Raw genomic sequence first — 18,978 nt, 5'->3', positions numbered from 1 at the left:
TACCTGTCTGAAAAATCAATTTGCATACTTTTTCAAAGATTTGCGAAAATCACCCTTTCTTTGAGAAATAGAGCGAAAAGTGTCAATTTAGGGTAAGTTAAAATAACTTTAGTCGTTTGATTCAGTTTTTGTTTCTTGGAAAGATTAGAATACATTACCGAGAAATACCAAAACCTCTTCGAATATCGTGGTGATGTCTTCACAAGAAATTATTGTGATGTCACGAAATTTTGTTTACCGTAATGCTCACAAAATATAAACAAAAATAAAATATAACAACCATCAAATTCCTTGCCCCACAACAAGCGTATCAACCAGAGTTGACAAAAATTGTGACAAAGATTTGCAAAATATTACAACTTTTGTTAAATTTCCGTAAAACCCGCATGCGGAAAAAAGAGCTGAAACTTGTGAGCGACAAGTTACAGAAAATATGGTTAATAATAGTAAATGGAAACGTATAAGAGATTGTATAAAGTACTCTTAATGATACCAAATAGAAACATGCAAAAATTGCCACGAACAGTTATCGGGAAATTAGAGCAGCGTTAATTGTAATTTTTACGTTAAAGACCATCGTTTTTATAACTAACCGGATTTTTTTTTCAAAGGCAATAGTTTTCAAAGAATATTGAAAGAAAAATATCAAAGAAAAATATTGGAACCGACAAGTTGAGTAGGAAATGGTTGAATACATCTAAAGAGAACAAAGTGTAAAGTTCAGTTTATAGTTAAAATTTGAAAATTTTGGCCACAAAAATTTTCATAAATTGCGGTTTTTCTGGTCGAAGTTGGCATTAAAAAATGCGGGTTACAAAGAAGTTCTTTTGTGGGCTTTTATTTTCTTATCGAAAATTTGTCAGCAATAACGAGACTATTTTTGTATTTTTTTTTTCTTAAATTGTTTAATTAATTTAATTAATTGTCTTTCTTTTAAGCAATTGGAGGAAATTTTGAGCGTTCTGGACCAAATTGCCCCCAGCATCGAGAAGAAGGTTAAATTGAACGAAACTCATAACAATTTCATCGCTCGCAGTGAAGCTTCCGACATCGACAACCAATCGCGTTTTGTCGGTTCTGGAAAGACTCCCTTAGAGCACTCGAACAGCTCTCATTCGAACTCTGCCGAGTCGGGGGTTGTTCAACCCACCATTGACAACAGTCGGAGAATCGCTTGCGCTTTTGACAATCGAAAATTGCTCGGAAATAACGGAAAACCAAACCCGTCAGGTTATGATCGACAGCTTAGCAACCCTATTCCGTCGAAGACAATTATTACTCAGTTTAACAACAATGTTAGTCAGACTGGTTATAATGATAACCAAAATCAAGGGTTCAAACACCAAAGCAATCCGGTGTCAATTAGAGATGAAACTCTTAAACCCGAGAGTGCAAACCCGCTATATATGGAAATTGTTCAAAGTCCTCCAGTTGCCAAAAAAGCGCCAATTCAAAGCTATCTACATCTAGAGTCAAAGTTCCGAAGCAAACATATACCGAATTTGAGAATCGAAAAGCCGCCAAATTACGGCGCAAATGTCAATTCCAACCCTCCTTTGCCAACTACGAGCCAGGGTAACCCTAATAATTTTGGGCAAAACTTAAAGATGGGCGCAAACGCTTCTTATAACCAGGCGTCGTCAAACTTAACAGCTCAACAGCAAAATTCTGATTGGTTGTCAAATCAGCCTAGCTCTAATTGGCAGACACAACAGTCGAACTCTGATTGGCCAGGAGCCAATCCGAGTGCTGATTGGCAGGGGCATCAGCTCAATCCTGATTGGCCGGTACAAGAAGTGACGCAACCGACTGAAGAAGAGAAAAAGGAGGAAGTCATCAGGGAAGAATTGTACGACTTTTTGCCGATGCCTCCGAGTGCCTCGACTGCTCAGGAACAAATCAACAGTGCATTTTGTATTCCATCACCATCAACGAATAGCTTCGAAAGTGAAGAAATGTCAGCGCCGAGACGCAGCAACTCTATGCAAGAATCCAGTCCTCATAGCTATAGCTCTCCGAACAGCAAATTGACCAAAACTGGCACCGGCGATTTTAGACCTCGGGTTCCACGACGCGCTCCTTTGACGCCACCCGTTAGCAATCAGTCAACAGCTAGTAGTATAAGTAATAACCAATCAGGTTATAACTACAGCCAGCCAACCCAATCCAGTGGTAGTCATGGCAACAGTAGAACTTCTTTGGGATCAAGTGGTGTTCAAGTCCAAGGTCAAGGTCAACTTCAAGGTCACATTCATAGCCCTTCGGGAAATTTTCAAGGAAATCCTGACACGTCAAACAAGGGACCCTCAAATCTCGCCTCACCCAAAGACACCAAAACGCGGCAATCGCGGTTGCCAATGTTTAGCAAACAATCGAACAACTTACAACGATCAGTGTCGGCAAATTCGGAAAGCTCCAAAAATGAGAACCAAAAGGAACCCAAAGAGTCGGGTTTGAAAAGCCCGTTTAGCAGACGTCGATCCAATTCACGACCAAAGAAAAACAAAAACCAGGTTCAGAACCCTCCAGCATTACCGCCAAATCACCCAAGTCCCAACCAACGGCGCGATTTCAGTCCATCTGAAAACCCAAAACAACCTCAAAATCTCCAAACTGGACCTTTGCAAATACCTGTTGGTGGTCATAGTCCTATGTCTCAAGGCAGCGGGAATTCTCCCCAAGGCGATATGAGTTTCAACCGGGTTTTGAGTCACCATGACCCGTGGATTCGAGAAATCGCTCGGAAGTATGCATCACCCCCGCAATCGCCGAGTCTGGACAACCGAAATGAAGCTCCCCCGACGTTTGGAGCTCCTCAAGTAAGCGGTGAACAACATTTGCAAACTGACGCCTTAGTTTACCCAAACGTTAATAGCGAAAGTGATGATAATTGTGTTAATGAAAAGCAATCTAAAAAACCGAAAGGGGGCTCTAAGATGCCGAAACAAAGCTCAATTCCCGTCAAGCGCGGAGGAACTCCCGTGAACAAGCGACCTCAAAAGCAAAGTTCCGAAGAATCGACGACTAGTAGCACTTCTAAGAACAAGAAATCTTTGAAACTGAAGATTCCATCGTTGCTCAGAAAGCACACTGGAGGTGGGGGGAGGTTCAATTCAAACCCTGTGGTTCCAGATCACCAGGATCCGGCTAAAGGTGGCGATGTGATTACCCCAACTGGGCAAAATCAACATCCGGTGTTTCTGGCAGCAGCTGCAGTTGCTCCTCATGTTTCCAGTACAGGTAGATATTTTTTCACTATTCGCATATATGTGAAATTTAGTTGAAAGTAGTTTCACACTCCACTTCGCATTAAGAAAAATAATCTTTCCTGGAAACTATTGTATGGAAATCAAGATTTCTGACAATTTCTGAGTTGGTTAAATTGCAGCAGACTAGTGTGAGATAGACCATTGGTTCAATTCCCTCCGAAGACAACTATTTTTGCATCGGTATTTGTGGGAAACCGTATCTACCATCACTAAGATCAATAATAGTTCTTGGAAGCAATAGCAGGAAGGTGCTAACTTTTGGCCCTTCATAATTCAAGCATTTAGGCTGTTTCTTATGTTTTCTAAGAAGGACCAACCTGGGCTGTAAGTTTGATATCCCCATTACGTTTTGAAAAAACCACATTTGCTGAAAACAGTGACAAAACGAACATTGCAGACAAAATGTGAATAAATCGAAACTAAATTCGTTAAATCCTTGATGCCAATTTTGAGCGACAGTAGCACTGCGTAAATTGGTGACTCATCCCCCCAAATCAACGACTAGATTAGAGTCAGCGACGAGATCAAAGGATTAGAATCGATAACTTGTCACCATTTTACGCACACTTAAAAAGCGAAAATTATTCACGTATATACCAGCGTTTGAGCGTGTCAGAATTTTTCGCACTCGCTTGCCTCCCTGATCTTAATACATATGCGCGGAAAAAACAGCGATCATGTTGAGTATATATACTCAGTAGGTTGTGGTTTGGTTTCAGTTTTGTAATGAATTTAGTTTTGGAAATGTTCAATTTGGATGGCGGATTTTCATTTTCAAACAGCTGTGCGAGGCTGAGCTCTCCCTTAAACATTACTTCAGGTTGATCATAGCCTGACCACCCTTAACTGCAATGATGGTTCCACGTGAAAGTGCCAGACGCAAAAAAGTGGCCATAGTCACCAAAACAGAACAATTCCGCTAATGAAAAGAAATGTGGAGAATAATAAGAAAAAAGACCGCTAATAACAGGCCGCTGTGGCCTAATGCTGTTCGGCTGCGATTAAGCAGAAATCACAATGCTTATTATCAAAAATTTCAACGCTGTCGGCATCTATCGCTAGTCTGTAAAGAATGATAGCATTTTTTATTTAAAAAATAATTGACGGTTTAGATGTGTCGATGTCCCCTCGCACGCAGAGAGCAGCGGTGAATGCAGCAGCCATTGTTCCCCCAGCCATGCGATACAACCACCTAGTGGACCCCAGACAGTCCATGCCAGCACCCAACTCCCCAGGTGGAAGCAATCCTGCATTCCATTCCCAGTTATCTCAGACACCTGAAGTTCAGAGACGTCAAATCAATCATGTCAGTAAAATTTCTCCATCAGAATTGCTGAGTAGATTGTCACCACATAAGAATTAACCAAGGTCGCTTTGTTATTTCAGAAATTGTGCACTTAAAACAGGAGCAGTCGGAAATGTAAAGTCAAAATTTTCATGAAATTTCATGTTTCGTTTTCAGTATGTTTCCAGAAAGTAAGAGATTCATTAAAAAAATACATGTCCTGGAAAAATCACAACCTTGCTCAGCGATCGTCGAGCTCTGCGAACACCACGGTATCTAGTCTAATCATTCACGCTTGCTTTATTTCGAAATATACATTATCTCCCAAAATTTTACTTCCTTGTTATCTAAAAGACTTATTATTTTTAAAAAAAAATTGTAACATGATAAGGCTATAAGCGGGCGCAACTGCTGTGAAAGTTGACCAGTAATGGATTGTTGGAAACAGCATCTCTCTCTTGTAATCCTAGTGTTCTAACCATGTCACCAACTGGTCTTAAGTTAACGAACTGGGGCATCTCGTATAACCCGTTCTCTCGTTCTTTTGTGATCCTCGCGGCTTAGTTACTCTAAAAAAGTATACGAATTCTCGCCATGGTTATTTAATGCAAAGTTTATACTAGTTTGTTCTCTCAACCTTCTAAAGTAACTATAAATCGATGAAAAGCTTTTTGAGTCAACTTGTAGTTGCTCTCAAACAATCCCCGGTTGCTCATCATACACAAATCTTAGTAGTCATACTAGGTCATATATGATTCCTAGTATTCATACAAGGTCATATATGATTTGTATGATTTCTTAGTAGTCATACAAGGATCATATATGATTTCCTAGAAATTCTACAGGGATCATACAAAAAAATTCAAAGCCTAAAAACTGTATATCTTTCATTTTCTTTTGATATTGAAAAAATTTCCGAGAAATCATACAAGGTCATATACGACGCATAAAACATTGATTGGTTTCACAAATTCCGGCTTAATGTAGTCAGAGGACATAATAAATTATTATATCGCATTTGCAGTCCACATTTGATTCTTTGTGTGAGCGAAAAGAATAACTTTCCAACTTAAATACATTCAGAAAACGAATTTGAGGTTATCTGCAAAAATTTTTCCAAATATTTTTTTATAAATGAGCATTTATAGGTATAAGCTGGCTTCAGAGAATATCAGAACTTTATTTATCTATTTGGACTTACTCGTTAATTGCGTGCCCAACTTTGCAAATGATATTGTACGTTTGGGTCTTTTGGCGGATCACAATGTGATGCCGGGGAATCACATAAGTGAGTCCTTGCCGAATGAAATTTTGAAAAAACATAAATGGTTTTAAAATTTATGAAAAATAGATGTATGATTCTCGGTATTCATACTAGGATCATATATGATTTCTTTGTAGTCATACAAGGTTCATATATGATTTCCTAGTAGTCATGTATGATTTCCTAGTAGTCATACAAGGTTCATATATGATTTCCTAGTAGTCATGTATGATTTCCTAGTAGTCATACAAGGATCCTACTAGGAAATACGTTATGATTTGTATGATATCATATATGATCCTTGTTTGACTACTAAGAAATGGTGACCCGGGATGTTTTGAGACAATTTATTGAGTGCTTTTGATCTTTTAATGAAATTTTTTTAACGTTTTTACCGTTTAACGCTTTGAATTTTATTCTTAATAAACGGAAAAACTTGTAGAGTTGTTGTGATGTTGTCCTAGATTCTTAGCAGTGTATAATATACGGTCCACAAAAACGTTGAAAGGCTGAAATTATTGAGATAAGCTTCTAAATCATACACTATCTCATCTCACAGATAACTCAATCCATCAACGACCAACCGATAGCAATCAATTCCTCCTACTGTTTCCGCAGTTGTCGGTGATTTATAAAAATTCGTCAAAACGATTTTTTTATCGGGAACGTTTTCAAAAAACTGAATTAAAAAAAAACGTCTGGTCTGTGTTCGGCAGCGTAATTGTTAACAAAAAAATGTTTTTGAAGTGAAATCACTCAAAATGGATGTGATTTCTCAAAAAGGTTCTGTAATTGATCACGGAAAAAGCCTCAACATTTAAACCTACAAATGATAACAGAAGTGCCGCGTATTTTACTTTTTCATTAGAACATTGAAAAAACCCTAAAAGAGTAGAAAACTAGATAACTGTTCTGCGGAAACGGTTTGCGCGAACATGTAAAGCTAGGCGCCAGCAGCTTGCATCAATAGTTGCCTTTTTTCTTTTCAATTATTTTGATCCTTTATTCGATTTTCTTTATCTGTAGAGTTTTTCTCTACAATGATTTCTGTCAACTGTTTTACTGATCTCATATTTTAGTCGAATGTGTTTAAAGAAAAGAAGAAAAGCTAAACCCTACATAATTTTAGTGCTTGGAAACTTTACCTGACGCAGTTGGGCAATAGCAAAATTTCATTTGACTGGAGAATAATTTCTCAAACCTTTAAATATTTGAAAAATACGGACTACTCATGTTACTAAATGATTTGTGAGTCAGTCAACAAGAAAAAGTTTTATTTTGTAAAAAGCTGTTTTAAGCGGAAAATCACTTGAGTTCCTGCTCAAAATCAATCAATATATTTGTCAAAAAATTTAATCAAAGTCAATATAAGCTTTTAGTCTCTTTATAAAAATGAGGAGACATTTTTTTTCAAATCAAACGATTAAAATGAGTTGCTAAATTGGCTTTGCTTGAGAAGTTACGATTTATTAGTAAAGACGTGAAATTGTTTCACAAATAAACACATTGGCATCAGTAGTATAAGTAAATGATTAGTAGTAGTAGGGGGGGGGGGTCACGCACTGTAAAAAAACGACCCCCTCTAAATCTTTACATTTCGCCACTAAATTTCTTCAGAAAAGCCCTTGGGCGCTATGGTACAATATATGAAGACAAAATCAGAACATGAGTTTGGAAAAATTGTCTAGCAAGATCATTTTTCAAATTACAGTTCCAGTAAACAGACGTTAAGTAAAATCAGTAAAACTGTTTCAATGAGTACCCGAGTTACGAGAGACGAAATTGATGGGGGTATTACAAACTTGGTTTTTGATGATGGTAACCGAGAGAGACCTCCATGGCGTTGCTGTTCCAATACCGTAGTCCCTCGATCAGAGATTATATTTTTCGTTCAAGTGAGTATTATAGTGCTCATGATTAGTCTCTGTTTTGCCATGCTATTCTTGATATCGGAGAGTTGCGAAGAGAAATCAATTTGGATTGCACTGCTTTCGAGTCTGGTTGGTTATATTTTACCAAATCCTAAATTATGAATAAAGTCATTCTCACAAACGATAGGATCTTCATGGCGGTTGTAGGCCCAAGTGGTTCTGGGAAAACTGACCTCATATTCAACATGCTGCAAGGTAGGTCCTTCTACCCAGCATTTCTCAAAATTTATTACTTCTACAAAGAGTTCCAGGACACATTTACAGCTATACAACAAAAAATACCGCGCATTGAGTTCATCAAGTATTCCGGATTGGATATAACGAAAAAGCTTTCGGACTGTCTGCTCGTTTATGATGACTCATGCGAGGAAGTTTTTAACGACAAAGAGTTTGTGAAAATAGCAACCTCAGGAAGACACAGAAAACTTCATGTGATCTACATCAAACACAACTTATTCCAACAGAGTAAATGGTCGCGGACAATTGATCTAAACACAACTCATATAGTTTCATTCAAATCATTGCGTGTCATTCAGCAAATAGAATACCTCGGAAAACATTTAAACTGTCTCCAATTACTCAAGGACGCATACAAATTAGCAACAGCTCAACCCGATGGACATTTAATCATTGACCTGGATCCTAAAACAAGTCAAGGCTTACGATTTTCTTCACAACTCATTGGTCCCGAACCATCAGTATTCTATATTCCTTCTATTCCTTCGGAGGAAGCTGTTGTTACACCAATTACGAATAAAAAGGAGATATTTGCTTATGCTGAAGCGCTGGTGCGTTAACAGCAACCCCAAATCGAAAAGCAAGAGAATTTTTCTAGCCAAAGATTTTGAATTCATTTGGTTCCTAAGCGATTGTGTAATGAACGTGCTCTCTGGTGTTGTCCCAATCAACAAGAAAGAACTACAGCAATTCGAATCTCAACTGCGGCAACTTTCCGAAAAACGTTTTGACGCACTACAGAGAAGTAAGCTTTTCCAAACAACGAGAGGGCATTCTCTGATTCAACTAATTGCCAGACCTTGTCTAGAGTATCTACAGAAAAATGCCAACTGAGGAATTTGTGCTCATTCCTCGCAACATGTTTACAACTGAGCAACCCCAAGTTTCACAAATATTAAACAATCCGTTCACAAAAAACAAGTCAAAACAGCGTTTAAAACGCTTCCGCGCTATCAGATGGAAATGAAAAAAGTAGCTGGTGTTTATTGCCATACAAAAACTCTTCTTTGTCACGAAAAAATTAGGAACATGTTCATAGTTACCTCCATAGATCATCTGTGTCGATTGTAGCAATCTGTCATAGCCTACCCTACAACTGATCTAAGTGTCTAAGTGAACTCAGTGAGTGTTTGTGAATGGTGGTGCGTGTTAAAAGTTTGTGAACTGGTGCCGTCTAATTTTCGCAATGGGGTTTCTCTAAACCAGCCAGGTCCGCTTCTCATTCATTGGGATTGCCAATGTTAAGAAGGCAAGGAGTTTACTGGCGTCAAGCGAGTACAGTTCCTGCTACTCTTCAGACTGTTTATCTCAAGACTTTGTACTCCAGACAAGATATTAAAATTAATTCCCAATATATATAGAATTTATCAACAAACAAAAATATAAAGGCGAGCAACATCAGAAATTGGTGATGAATTAAAATGCCATGAGACAAAGAGAGAGTTTTGAAAAAAAACCCAAAAAAACTGGACAAAAAGATGTGAAACTTAAAAGGACTAACTGAATTATTCCTTTTCTGCAGTCGGTTTCCCACTTGCTCTCCTCGTTGCTCTCCGCTTTGCACTCCCTTTTGCTCTCCACACTACTTTGTTCGGCCACAAAAATGTCAACAATACTCTTGATGTGTACAAGTCAAAACTCGCTTAGGTAACCAACAGGTAGCTTAGGATCCAATACACAAGTTATTTTTCACCAATAACCTTGATATGTACAAGTTAAAACTCGCTTGAGTAACCAACAGGTAGCTTAGGATCCAATACACAAGTTATTTTTCACCAATAACCTTGATATGTACAAAATAAAACTCGCTTAGGTAACCAGCAGGTAGCTTAGGATTCAATACACAAGTTATTTTTCACCAATACTCTTGATATGTACAAGTTAAAACTCGGTTATGTAACCAGCAGGTAGCTTAGGATTCAATACAAGTTATTTTTTACTAATACTCTTGATATGCACAAGCAGGTAGCTTAGGTATCAGTGTACAAAAAATTTTTATCGATACCACTTCTTGATTAAAGTCAAAGCTCTATTAGGTACCGCTTGGGTAGCTAAGGTATCAAAACACCTAATAACCTAAACACCTAAAAAGTAGTTTTTCATTCTTACTTTTTTAATGAAAGTCAAAACTGGCTTAAGTGCTACTTGGGTAGCTTAGTTATCATTGCACAAGTTCTGTTTTATTTTTACACCTTAGTAAAAAAAGGTCAAAACTCGATTAGGTACCGCTTGGGTAGCTTAGGTATCAAAACACAAGTTCTTTTTCACTATTACCCCTTATTAATAAAATTCAAAACTCGATAAGGTACCACTTGGGCAGTTCAGGTATCGATACACAAGTTGCTTTTCATTATTACTTCTTATTGATAAGTCAAAATTTGATTGGGTACCACTTGGGTAGCTTAGGTATCAACACACAAGTTCCTTTTCATTTTTAACTCACCTCTTATTGATAAAAGTCAAAACCTGATTAGGTACCACTTGAGTAGCTTAGGTATGAATACACAAGTTCTTTTTCCTGATTATCTCTTATTGATGAAAGTCGAAACTCGATTAGGTACCGAGCAGCTAATTTGGAGCTCGGGTACCGACGAAAAATTTTCTTTCCTATATTCTGTGTTTTGAAGAACGTTAGAAGTTGAATAGGTACGGAAAAAACTAAATAAGAACTGATGTTTGCCAAAAAAGGTGGTTTTCAAGAAATGAATTAGGCTATCAATGAAAGAAGGCAGTGACCCGACTATATAAAGCAAGAGTATACGAACAGTCAAAGTTTTTGTAAAAATGAGAGTTGCAAAAATTTTTGAGCTTTGTAATCAAATTTGTTTGGTTTCGCTCTGTTTTTTCAAAACTTTCCGCGCCTTCACTGCAGCTTTCCGATCGAAAGTCAGTTCCTCATTGATCCATTTCAGCTGTAGATTCTCTGATTTTCCGATGATTAGTTTTTGAACTTTGGAATCCGCAGCGTTTTAGTATTTTTTCGCATCTTCTCGAATCTTCTTGTTTTCACGATCCGATTTTCTGTTCAACTTTTCCGCTTTTGCTAGTTTCAAGGCCCCGGCATTGTAGTATATTTTAGCCTGATTGTACATCTTTTCGTAGTACTTGCACTTGGAACATGCAGTTTCCAATGAAACTTTTTTCGAGGAAGCCGACCGGACACCAAGGTTATCGGGTACAGAAAACACACTACCAGTTTCTTGTACAGGGGGCGAGTTCTCCATTTCATCCGATGAATCCAGCACAATGACCTCTGGTATCTTTTTTTGTGTTTCAGGGAGATCATCAAACACAATAACTTCCGACCTGAAGAGAGTGTTAACTTTTAAGTATCCTAATGGCAACGTTAATCCATGGGAGAACTACATAATCAAAAAATCCTCCATTCTATCAACAAATAGAGTCTGCATGGGTCAAGTAAACAATAACAAACCTCATCGTTTTCTCTACCAGCCTAAATTTCAGTCACCAAAACCCCATTGATTATACTTTTTTACTTACGGCATAGAGTTCTTTTCCATTGTTGTGTCTGACCTTCTTTTGAAATCAGTCCTAAAAATACTGCTGCTGATCGTGTTGCCCTGCTACCGAAAAGTTTGACAAAAATTGGCATTTTTAAATCAACATTATTACTGAGCTGGTTCGATTACCAATTTCTTAAATTTATCCAGTGGGTTTGAGCTCAAATCAAATCAAGTTAACGACAATATCCCTTTTCCTTTTCCCCTTTTCCTTTTCCCCTTTACCCAATCCCCTTTTCCAATTTTATAAAGCAAATTATTTGTGCTTTAAATTCAGCTTGAATCTATCTTTCTGTTCTTTACCTTAAGAGAAATGCCAATTCTTGTTTTGTTTCAGTTACTGTTCCCTCCGTTGGTACGGTAGATTTGTAGAATCAGAAAAGCAAAATAGAAACTCAAAGTACTCAACAAAAGATTCTGGATAAGTGTAAGGGAAAACTGAAAGTAAAACAATTAGGTTCAAGAAACATGAGATTGAAACTTGACTACACGCTGACAATTGATTTTGTGATAACCCGGACTCCAGATTTGCTCATCAGCTGGAGGTAATAAAAGTATGTCTGGACTAGAGCGTCTCCCCGGGGGACATTGTTTATTACTAATTTCTTTGATGTTGAGGAATTGATTTGTTTCAGTTATAATAACAATAAAAAGTTGCATTGTTTTAGCTCCCAACTTGACAAAAATTACTGGGCCGGTAGGCTTCTGGTCGATTTGTTTACAAGCTAGTCATCACACGTAACAATTCCCATTCACTTTCCGAAAAACGTTTTGACGCACTACAGAGAAGTAAGCTTTTCCAAACAACGAGAGGGCATTCTCTGATTCAACTAATTGCCAGACCTTGTCTAGAGTATCTACAGAAAAATGCCAACTGAGGAATTTGTGCTCATTCCTCGCAACATGTTTACAACTGAGCAACCCCAAGTTTCACAAATATTAAACAATCCGTTCACAAAAAACAAGTCAAAACAGCGTTTAAAACGCTTCCGCGCTATCAGATGGAAATGAAAAAAGTAGCTGGTGTTTATTGCCAAACAAAAACTCTTCTTTGTCACGAAAAAATTAGGAACATGTTCATAGTTACCTCCATAGATCATCTTTGTCGATTGTAGCAATCTGTCATAGCCTACCCTACAACTGATCTAAGTGTCTAAGTGAACTCAGTGAGTGTTTGTGAATGGTGGTGCGTGTTAAAAGTTTGTGAACTGGTGCCGTCTAATTTTCGCAATGGGGTTTCTCTAAACCAGCCAGGTCCGCTTCTCATTCATTGGGATTGCCAAAGTTAAGAAGGCAAGGAGTTTACTGGCGTCAAGCGAGTACAGTTCCTGCTACTCTTCAGACTGTTTATCTCAAGACTTTGTACTCCAGACAAGATATTAAAATTAATTCCCAATATATATAGAATTTATCAACAAACAAAAATATAAAGGCGAGCAACATCAGAAATTGGTGATGAATTAAAATGCCATGAGACAAAGAGAGAGTTTTGAAAAAAAACCCAAAAAAACTGGACAAAAAGATGTGAAACTTAAAAGGACTAACTGAATTATTCCTTTTCTGCAGTCGGTTTCCAACTTGCTCTCCTCGTTGCTCTCCGCTTTGCACTCCCTTTTGCTCTCCACACTACTTTGTTCGGCCACAAAAATGTCAACAATACTCTTGATGTGTACAAGTCAAAACTCGCTTAGGTAACCAACAGGTGGCTTAGGATCCAATACACAAGTTATTTTTCACCAATAACCTTGATATGTACAAGTTAAAACTCGCTTGAGTAACCAACAGGTAGCTTAGGATCCAATACACAAGTTATTTTTCACCAATAACCTTGATATGTACAAAATAAAACTCGCTTAGGTAACCAGCAGGTAGCTTAGGATTCAATACACAAGTTATTTTTCACCAATACTCTTGATATGTACAAGTTAAAACTCGGTTATGTAACCAGCAGGTAGCTTAGGATTCAATACACAAGATATTTTTCACAAATATTCTTGATATGTACAAGTTAAAACTCGGTTATGTAACCAGCAGGTAGCTTAGGATTCAATACAAGTTATTTTTTACTAATACTCTTGATATGCACAAGCAGGTAGCTTAGGTATCAGTGTACAAAAAATTTTTATCGATACCACTTCTTGATTAAAGTCAAAGCTCTATTAGGTACCGCTTGGGTAGCTAAGGTATCAAAACACCTAATAACCTAAACACCTAAAAAGTAGTTTTTCATTCTTACTTTTTTAATGAAAGTCAAAACTGGCTTAAGTGCTACTTGGGTAGCTTAGTTATCATTGCACAAGTTCTGTTTTATTTTTACACCTTAGTAAAAAAAGGTCAAAACTCGATTAGGTACCGCTTGGGTAGCTTAGGTATCAAAACACAAGTTCTTTTTCACTATTACCCCTTATTAATAAAATTCAAAACTCGATAAGGTACCACTTGGGCAGTTCAGGTATCGATACACAAGTTGCTTTTCATTATTACTTCTTATTGATAAGTCAAAATTTGATTGGGTACCACTTGGGTAGCTTAGGTATCAACACACAAGTTCCTTTTCATTTTTAACTCACCTCTTATTGATAAAAGTCAAAACCTGATTAGGTACCACTTGAGTAGCTTAGGTATGAATACACAAGTTCTTTTTCCTGATTATCTCTTATTGATGAAAGTCGAAACTCGATTAGGTACCGAGCAGCTAATTTGGAGCTCGGGTACCGACGAAAAATTTTCTTTCCTATATTCTGTGTTTTGAAGAACGTTAGAAATTGAATAGGTACGGAAAAAACTAAATAAGAACTGATGTTTGCCAAAAAAGGTGGTTTTCAAGAAATGAATTAGGCTATCAATGAAAAAAGGCAGTGACCCGACTATATAAAGCAAGAGTATACGAAGAGTCAAAGTTTTTGTAAAAATGAGAGTTGCAAAAATTTTTGAGCTTTGTAATCAAATTTGTTTGGTTTCGCTCTGTTTTTTCAAAACTTTCCGCGCCTTCACTGCAGCTTTCCGATCGAAAGTCAGTTCCTCATTGATCCATTTCAGCTGTAGATTCTCTGATTTTCCGATGATTAGTTTTTGAACTTTGGAATCCGCAGCGTTTTAGTATTTTTTCGCATCTTCTCGAATCTTCTTGTTTTCACGATCCGATTTTCTGTTCAACTTTTCCGCTTTTGCTAGTTTCAAGGCCCCGGCATTGTAGTATATTTTAGCCTGATTGTACATCTTTTCGTAGTACTTGCACTTGGAACATGCAGTTTCCAATGAAACTTTTTTCGAGGAAGCCGACCGGACACCAAGGTTATCGGGTACAGAAAACACACTACCAGTTTCTTGTACAGGGGACGAGTTCTCCATTTCATCCTATGAATCCAGCACAATGACCTCTGGTATCTTTTTTTGTGTTTCAGGGAGATCATCAAACACAATAACTTCCGACCTGAAGAGAGTGTTAACTTTTAAGTATCCTAATGGCAACGTTAATCCATGGGAGAACTACATAATCAAAAAATCCTCCATTCTATCAACAAATAGAGTCTGCATGGCTCAAGTAAACAATAACAAACCTCATCGTTTTCTCTACCAGCCTAAATTTCAGTCACCAAAACCCCATTGATTATACTTTTTTACTTACGGCATAGAGTTCTTTTCCATTGTTGTGTCTGACCTTCTTTTGAAACCAGTCTTAAAAATACTGCAGCTGATCGTGTTGCCCTGCTACCGAAAAGTTTGACAAAAATTGGCTTTTTTAAATCAACATTATTACTGAGCTGGTTCGATTACCAATTTCTTAAATTTATCCAGTGGGTTTGAGCTCAAATCAAATCAAGTTAACGACAATATCCCTTTTCCTTTTCCCCTTTTCCTTTTCCCCTTTACCCAATCCCCTTTTCCAATTTTATAAAGCAAATTATTTGTGCTTTAAATTCAGCTTGAATCTATCTTTCTGTTCTTTACCTTAAGAGAAATGCCAATTCTTGTTTTGTTTCAGTTACTGTTCCCTCCGTTGGTACGGTAGATTTGTAGAATCAGAAAAGCAAAATAGAAACTCAAAGTACTCAACAAAAGATTCTGGATAAGTGTAAGGGAAAACTGAAAGTAAAACAATTAGGTTCAAGAAACATGAGATTGAAACTTGACTACACGCTGACAATTGATTTTGTGATAACCCGGACTCCAGATTTGCTCATCAGCTGGAGGTAATAAAAGTATGTCTGGACTAGAGCGTCTCCCCGGAGGACATTGTTTATTACTAATTTCTTTGATGTTGAGGAATTGATTTGTTTCAGTTATAATAACAATAAAAAGTTGCATTGTTTTAGCTCCCAACTTGACAAAAATTACTGGGCCGGTAGGCTTCTGGTCGATTTGTTTACAAGCTAGTCATCACACGTAACAATTCCCATTCACTTTCCGAAAAACGTTTTGACGCACTACAGAGAAGTAAGCTTTTCCAAACAACGAGAGGGCATTCTCTGATTCAACTAATTGCCAGACCTTGTCTAGAGTATCTACAGAAAAATGCCAACTGAGGAATTAGTGTAAATTAGCCAGACAATCAGTACAAGCGAATAAGTTCAAGCGAGAAAGAATTTGGAATAGTCCCAGAATGCCGAAGGTTAAAAAGCCGAAATGTTAAAAAGGGTTTAAAATAAGCTCAAGAATAAGAAATAACATCCCCCATTTGAATTTAAACCGTTTATAAAAATTTTTAAAGTTTAGAACTTTCGGCCGAAAATGAGGGGGGTCGTTTTTTTACAGTGCGTGACCCCCCCCCCCCCCCTACTACTACTACTAGTCATTTACTTATACTACTGGCATCCGTTCTGGTTTATAGATAACAATGCTAGTTTATTCTGTGTGGTTTTTTTCGACTGAAGTCGAATTTTATGTTTATTCCATGAGTTTCTAATGCTGAGTTTCTATGAACTTATCAGCAAATTGTCTGCTGTTACTCACTAGGCATAAATAGATTGATTTCTTATTTGCTTTTCTAAATGTATTTTTTAAAACAATTTTGATTTTCAGCTACGGCAGCATTGTTTAACAATGACTGCTTCTCGCACAGTCAAGAGAGGAGAGGTCTGAAAAAGGTAGAAAAAGGTTAAAATTTTGTTAAAATCTTTTCTTACTGAGAGGGTTTGATAATTTTTATGGCACTGTTCCTTTGAATATAATTATTTTATTTCACTTTTAAAAACCTTTTCTGCCGAATATGTGGCTGTAATTTCAAGCAAGCAACGTAATATTTCATAAAACTTTTTATTGCTTTTCGGGTCTCTGGAAAGGTTTTGGTGCTTCTATTTGACTGATAAAGCGACATAAAAGTAGCTAAACACAGATTGATTGCAAACTCGTAACGTCAATAATGCGAATCAAGTTCAACGACTGTTGCGACTAATTAACAATAATTGCTAAAGCTTTTGTCGAATTAGCGAAAAACTGTGACCAAGAAGAGCTTTAGGTGCAATTTTTAAAACGAAGTTTTTTCAAGTTTTAATTTGATTGGTTGGTGTTATCAGAAGTTAACTGATCGGTTGGAGTTATGTATGATCAGATTTCAATTTATCTTTTTAATCCACATTTTAGGCTAACTCAGTGGTCTACTTATTCGAAGAAACCTATGATTTAGTTAGAATATAATGTACGTGCGTGGTTATAACTATTATTAGCATCGGCTGCTAATTTGATCAGCACTTTTTTATAGAAATCATTCAGAAGATTGTTTCCTGCTAATTAGGTACTATAGTTCCTTCTCAAAATTACGTATAAAAGATCGAAAAGCAATACTTTTTTGGAGTTTTAGTGCGAATACCTCGACGGTAGCCATAAAAATAGAGTTTGTGAATTGTAGAATTAATATCAATAGATTGAGCACAAACTAATTCACAGGTTGTACTTTTTTTATCCAACAGATGAGACAGAATTGAAGTATTTAAGAAGGCCTAAATTTTTTGGGGCTCTAGATTGGTAACGGAAAGACCTTTTACGCAATTATTTCCAAATTAAGCTGTCTTTATAACAGCTGCTGTGTACAACTGACCAGTAAATTCTAGTAAATTTACTCAAACAAAATACTCGTTTTTCCGTTGTAATATTTGCTAGGCTTCTTTGATATTAAATTCTATTTTTTTTTAAAATATAATGAGATAATTATCTTTTCTTACCGTCGTGAAATGAAAAACCAGATAGTTTTTAGTTCGCTTCGACTGCAGCTTTTGCTAGGATTATTTCAAAGGGTTATCGGGCACTTATTAAACAATTATCATTCGCTGCTTATCTCGCTTCCTGAAATGTGAAGAAATATCTGTGAAACAAACCCAGTGAAACGAAACTTGATAAAATGCTGCCTAAATTCATCTTTCATGATAACTGATGACATGTTTTATAAAAATTTTGGTGAAATATTGATATTGCTTAATATCAGTATAAAAAATTGGTCACATTGAAACCTGAAACCTTTGCAAGGCTTTTAATGGCTTCAAAATTTTTTTCTAATAATCTTTTCTAAATTCTTTTTTTTTCGAAATTATCAATTTAATTCGAGCATCGTTTCACTGGGACTTGAAAAAACAGCGAAAACTGATTATTTTTTTCTTCAGAATCCATTTATACGTAGCACCAGTCACAACAGTGAGGCTGGTTCTGGAGGAGGGGAGGGGGACTCGACACTTGTTGACTCCAGCACCATCGTAAACAACAACATTAACAACAACAAAAACTCAAGTCAACAACAACAATTACCCGGAGAAGATCACACCCTCGCAAACATTACCTGTGAGCACCTGTTTTGTCAGAATATTAATTTTTTGTTCACAAATCCTGGTTTCATAATGATTTAAAAAAGAAAAAACACTTCAACAATTTTTTTTATTAACCCTAAATCTCTTTCATTGTCGTATCTCGTATCTGAAGGTGTTATGTCTGAACCCGGGTTTTAGCACCAGTCCAAACCAGTTTGTGTGTTCATTTACGTTTCCGGGGCATGTTTAAATGGGTATTAAAGGTTAAAGAAGTTTTCTACTAGTCTCTAGGATGCGATTCAGCGAAACTGTTGAGATATAAATTTATTGTTGGTAGTTTCTTAATCTTAAGAGTTGGAACCTTCTCCTTAAGTCACCCCCACGCTGTCCTCTCACCCTACCGAAGCCAACCGCTAGCAGGCTGTTGCAGAACAATGCGTCCGACGTTAGTCTAATGTTGACGCTGGACAGTTACTCTATGCGTTTTGAGGCGAGGTCTGATTGTACATTTAGAGTTAGAGAGAGAGAGAGAGAAAGAACGAGAGAGAGAGAGAGAGAGAGAGAGAGAGAGAGAGAGAGAGAGAGAGCGAGAGAGAGAGAGAGAGAGAGAGAGAGAGAGAGAGAATGAGAGAGAAACGAATGAGAGAGAAAGAGAGAGAGAGAGAGAGAGAGAGAGAGAGAAAGAGAGATAGAGAGAGAGAGAGAGAGAGAGAGAGAGGGGGGGAGAGAAAGAG

The 18,978-nt window shown here is 37.1% G+C and overlaps 1 protein-coding gene across 1 annotated transcript in view; it reads left to right on the top strand.

The window, feature by feature from the left end:
* LOC142342418 (uncharacterized) overlaps positions 1-18,978 on the top strand; it is a 61,462-nt gene that overhangs the window by 9,591 nt on the left and 32,893 nt on the right. Inside the window, exons 7-9 of the mRNA XM_075393738.1 lie at positions 939-3,240; positions 4,382-4,575; positions 18,104-18,278. Coding sequence (XP_075249853.1) covers positions 939-3,240; positions 4,382-4,575; positions 18,104-18,278 — 2,671 coding nt within the window. The remainder of the gene's footprint in view (positions 1-938; positions 3,241-4,381; positions 4,576-18,103; positions 18,279-18,978) is intronic.

The sequence above is a fragment of the Convolutriloba macropyga genome, chromosome 7 (genome assembly GCF_964194025.1).
Source record: "Convolutriloba macropyga chromosome 7, txConMacr16.3, whole genome shotgun sequence".
Classification (NCBI taxonomy): Eukaryota; Metazoa; Xenacoelomorpha; order Acoela; family Convolutidae; genus Convolutriloba; species Convolutriloba macropyga.
This window is presented reverse-complemented; position numbering and strand designations above follow the sequence as displayed.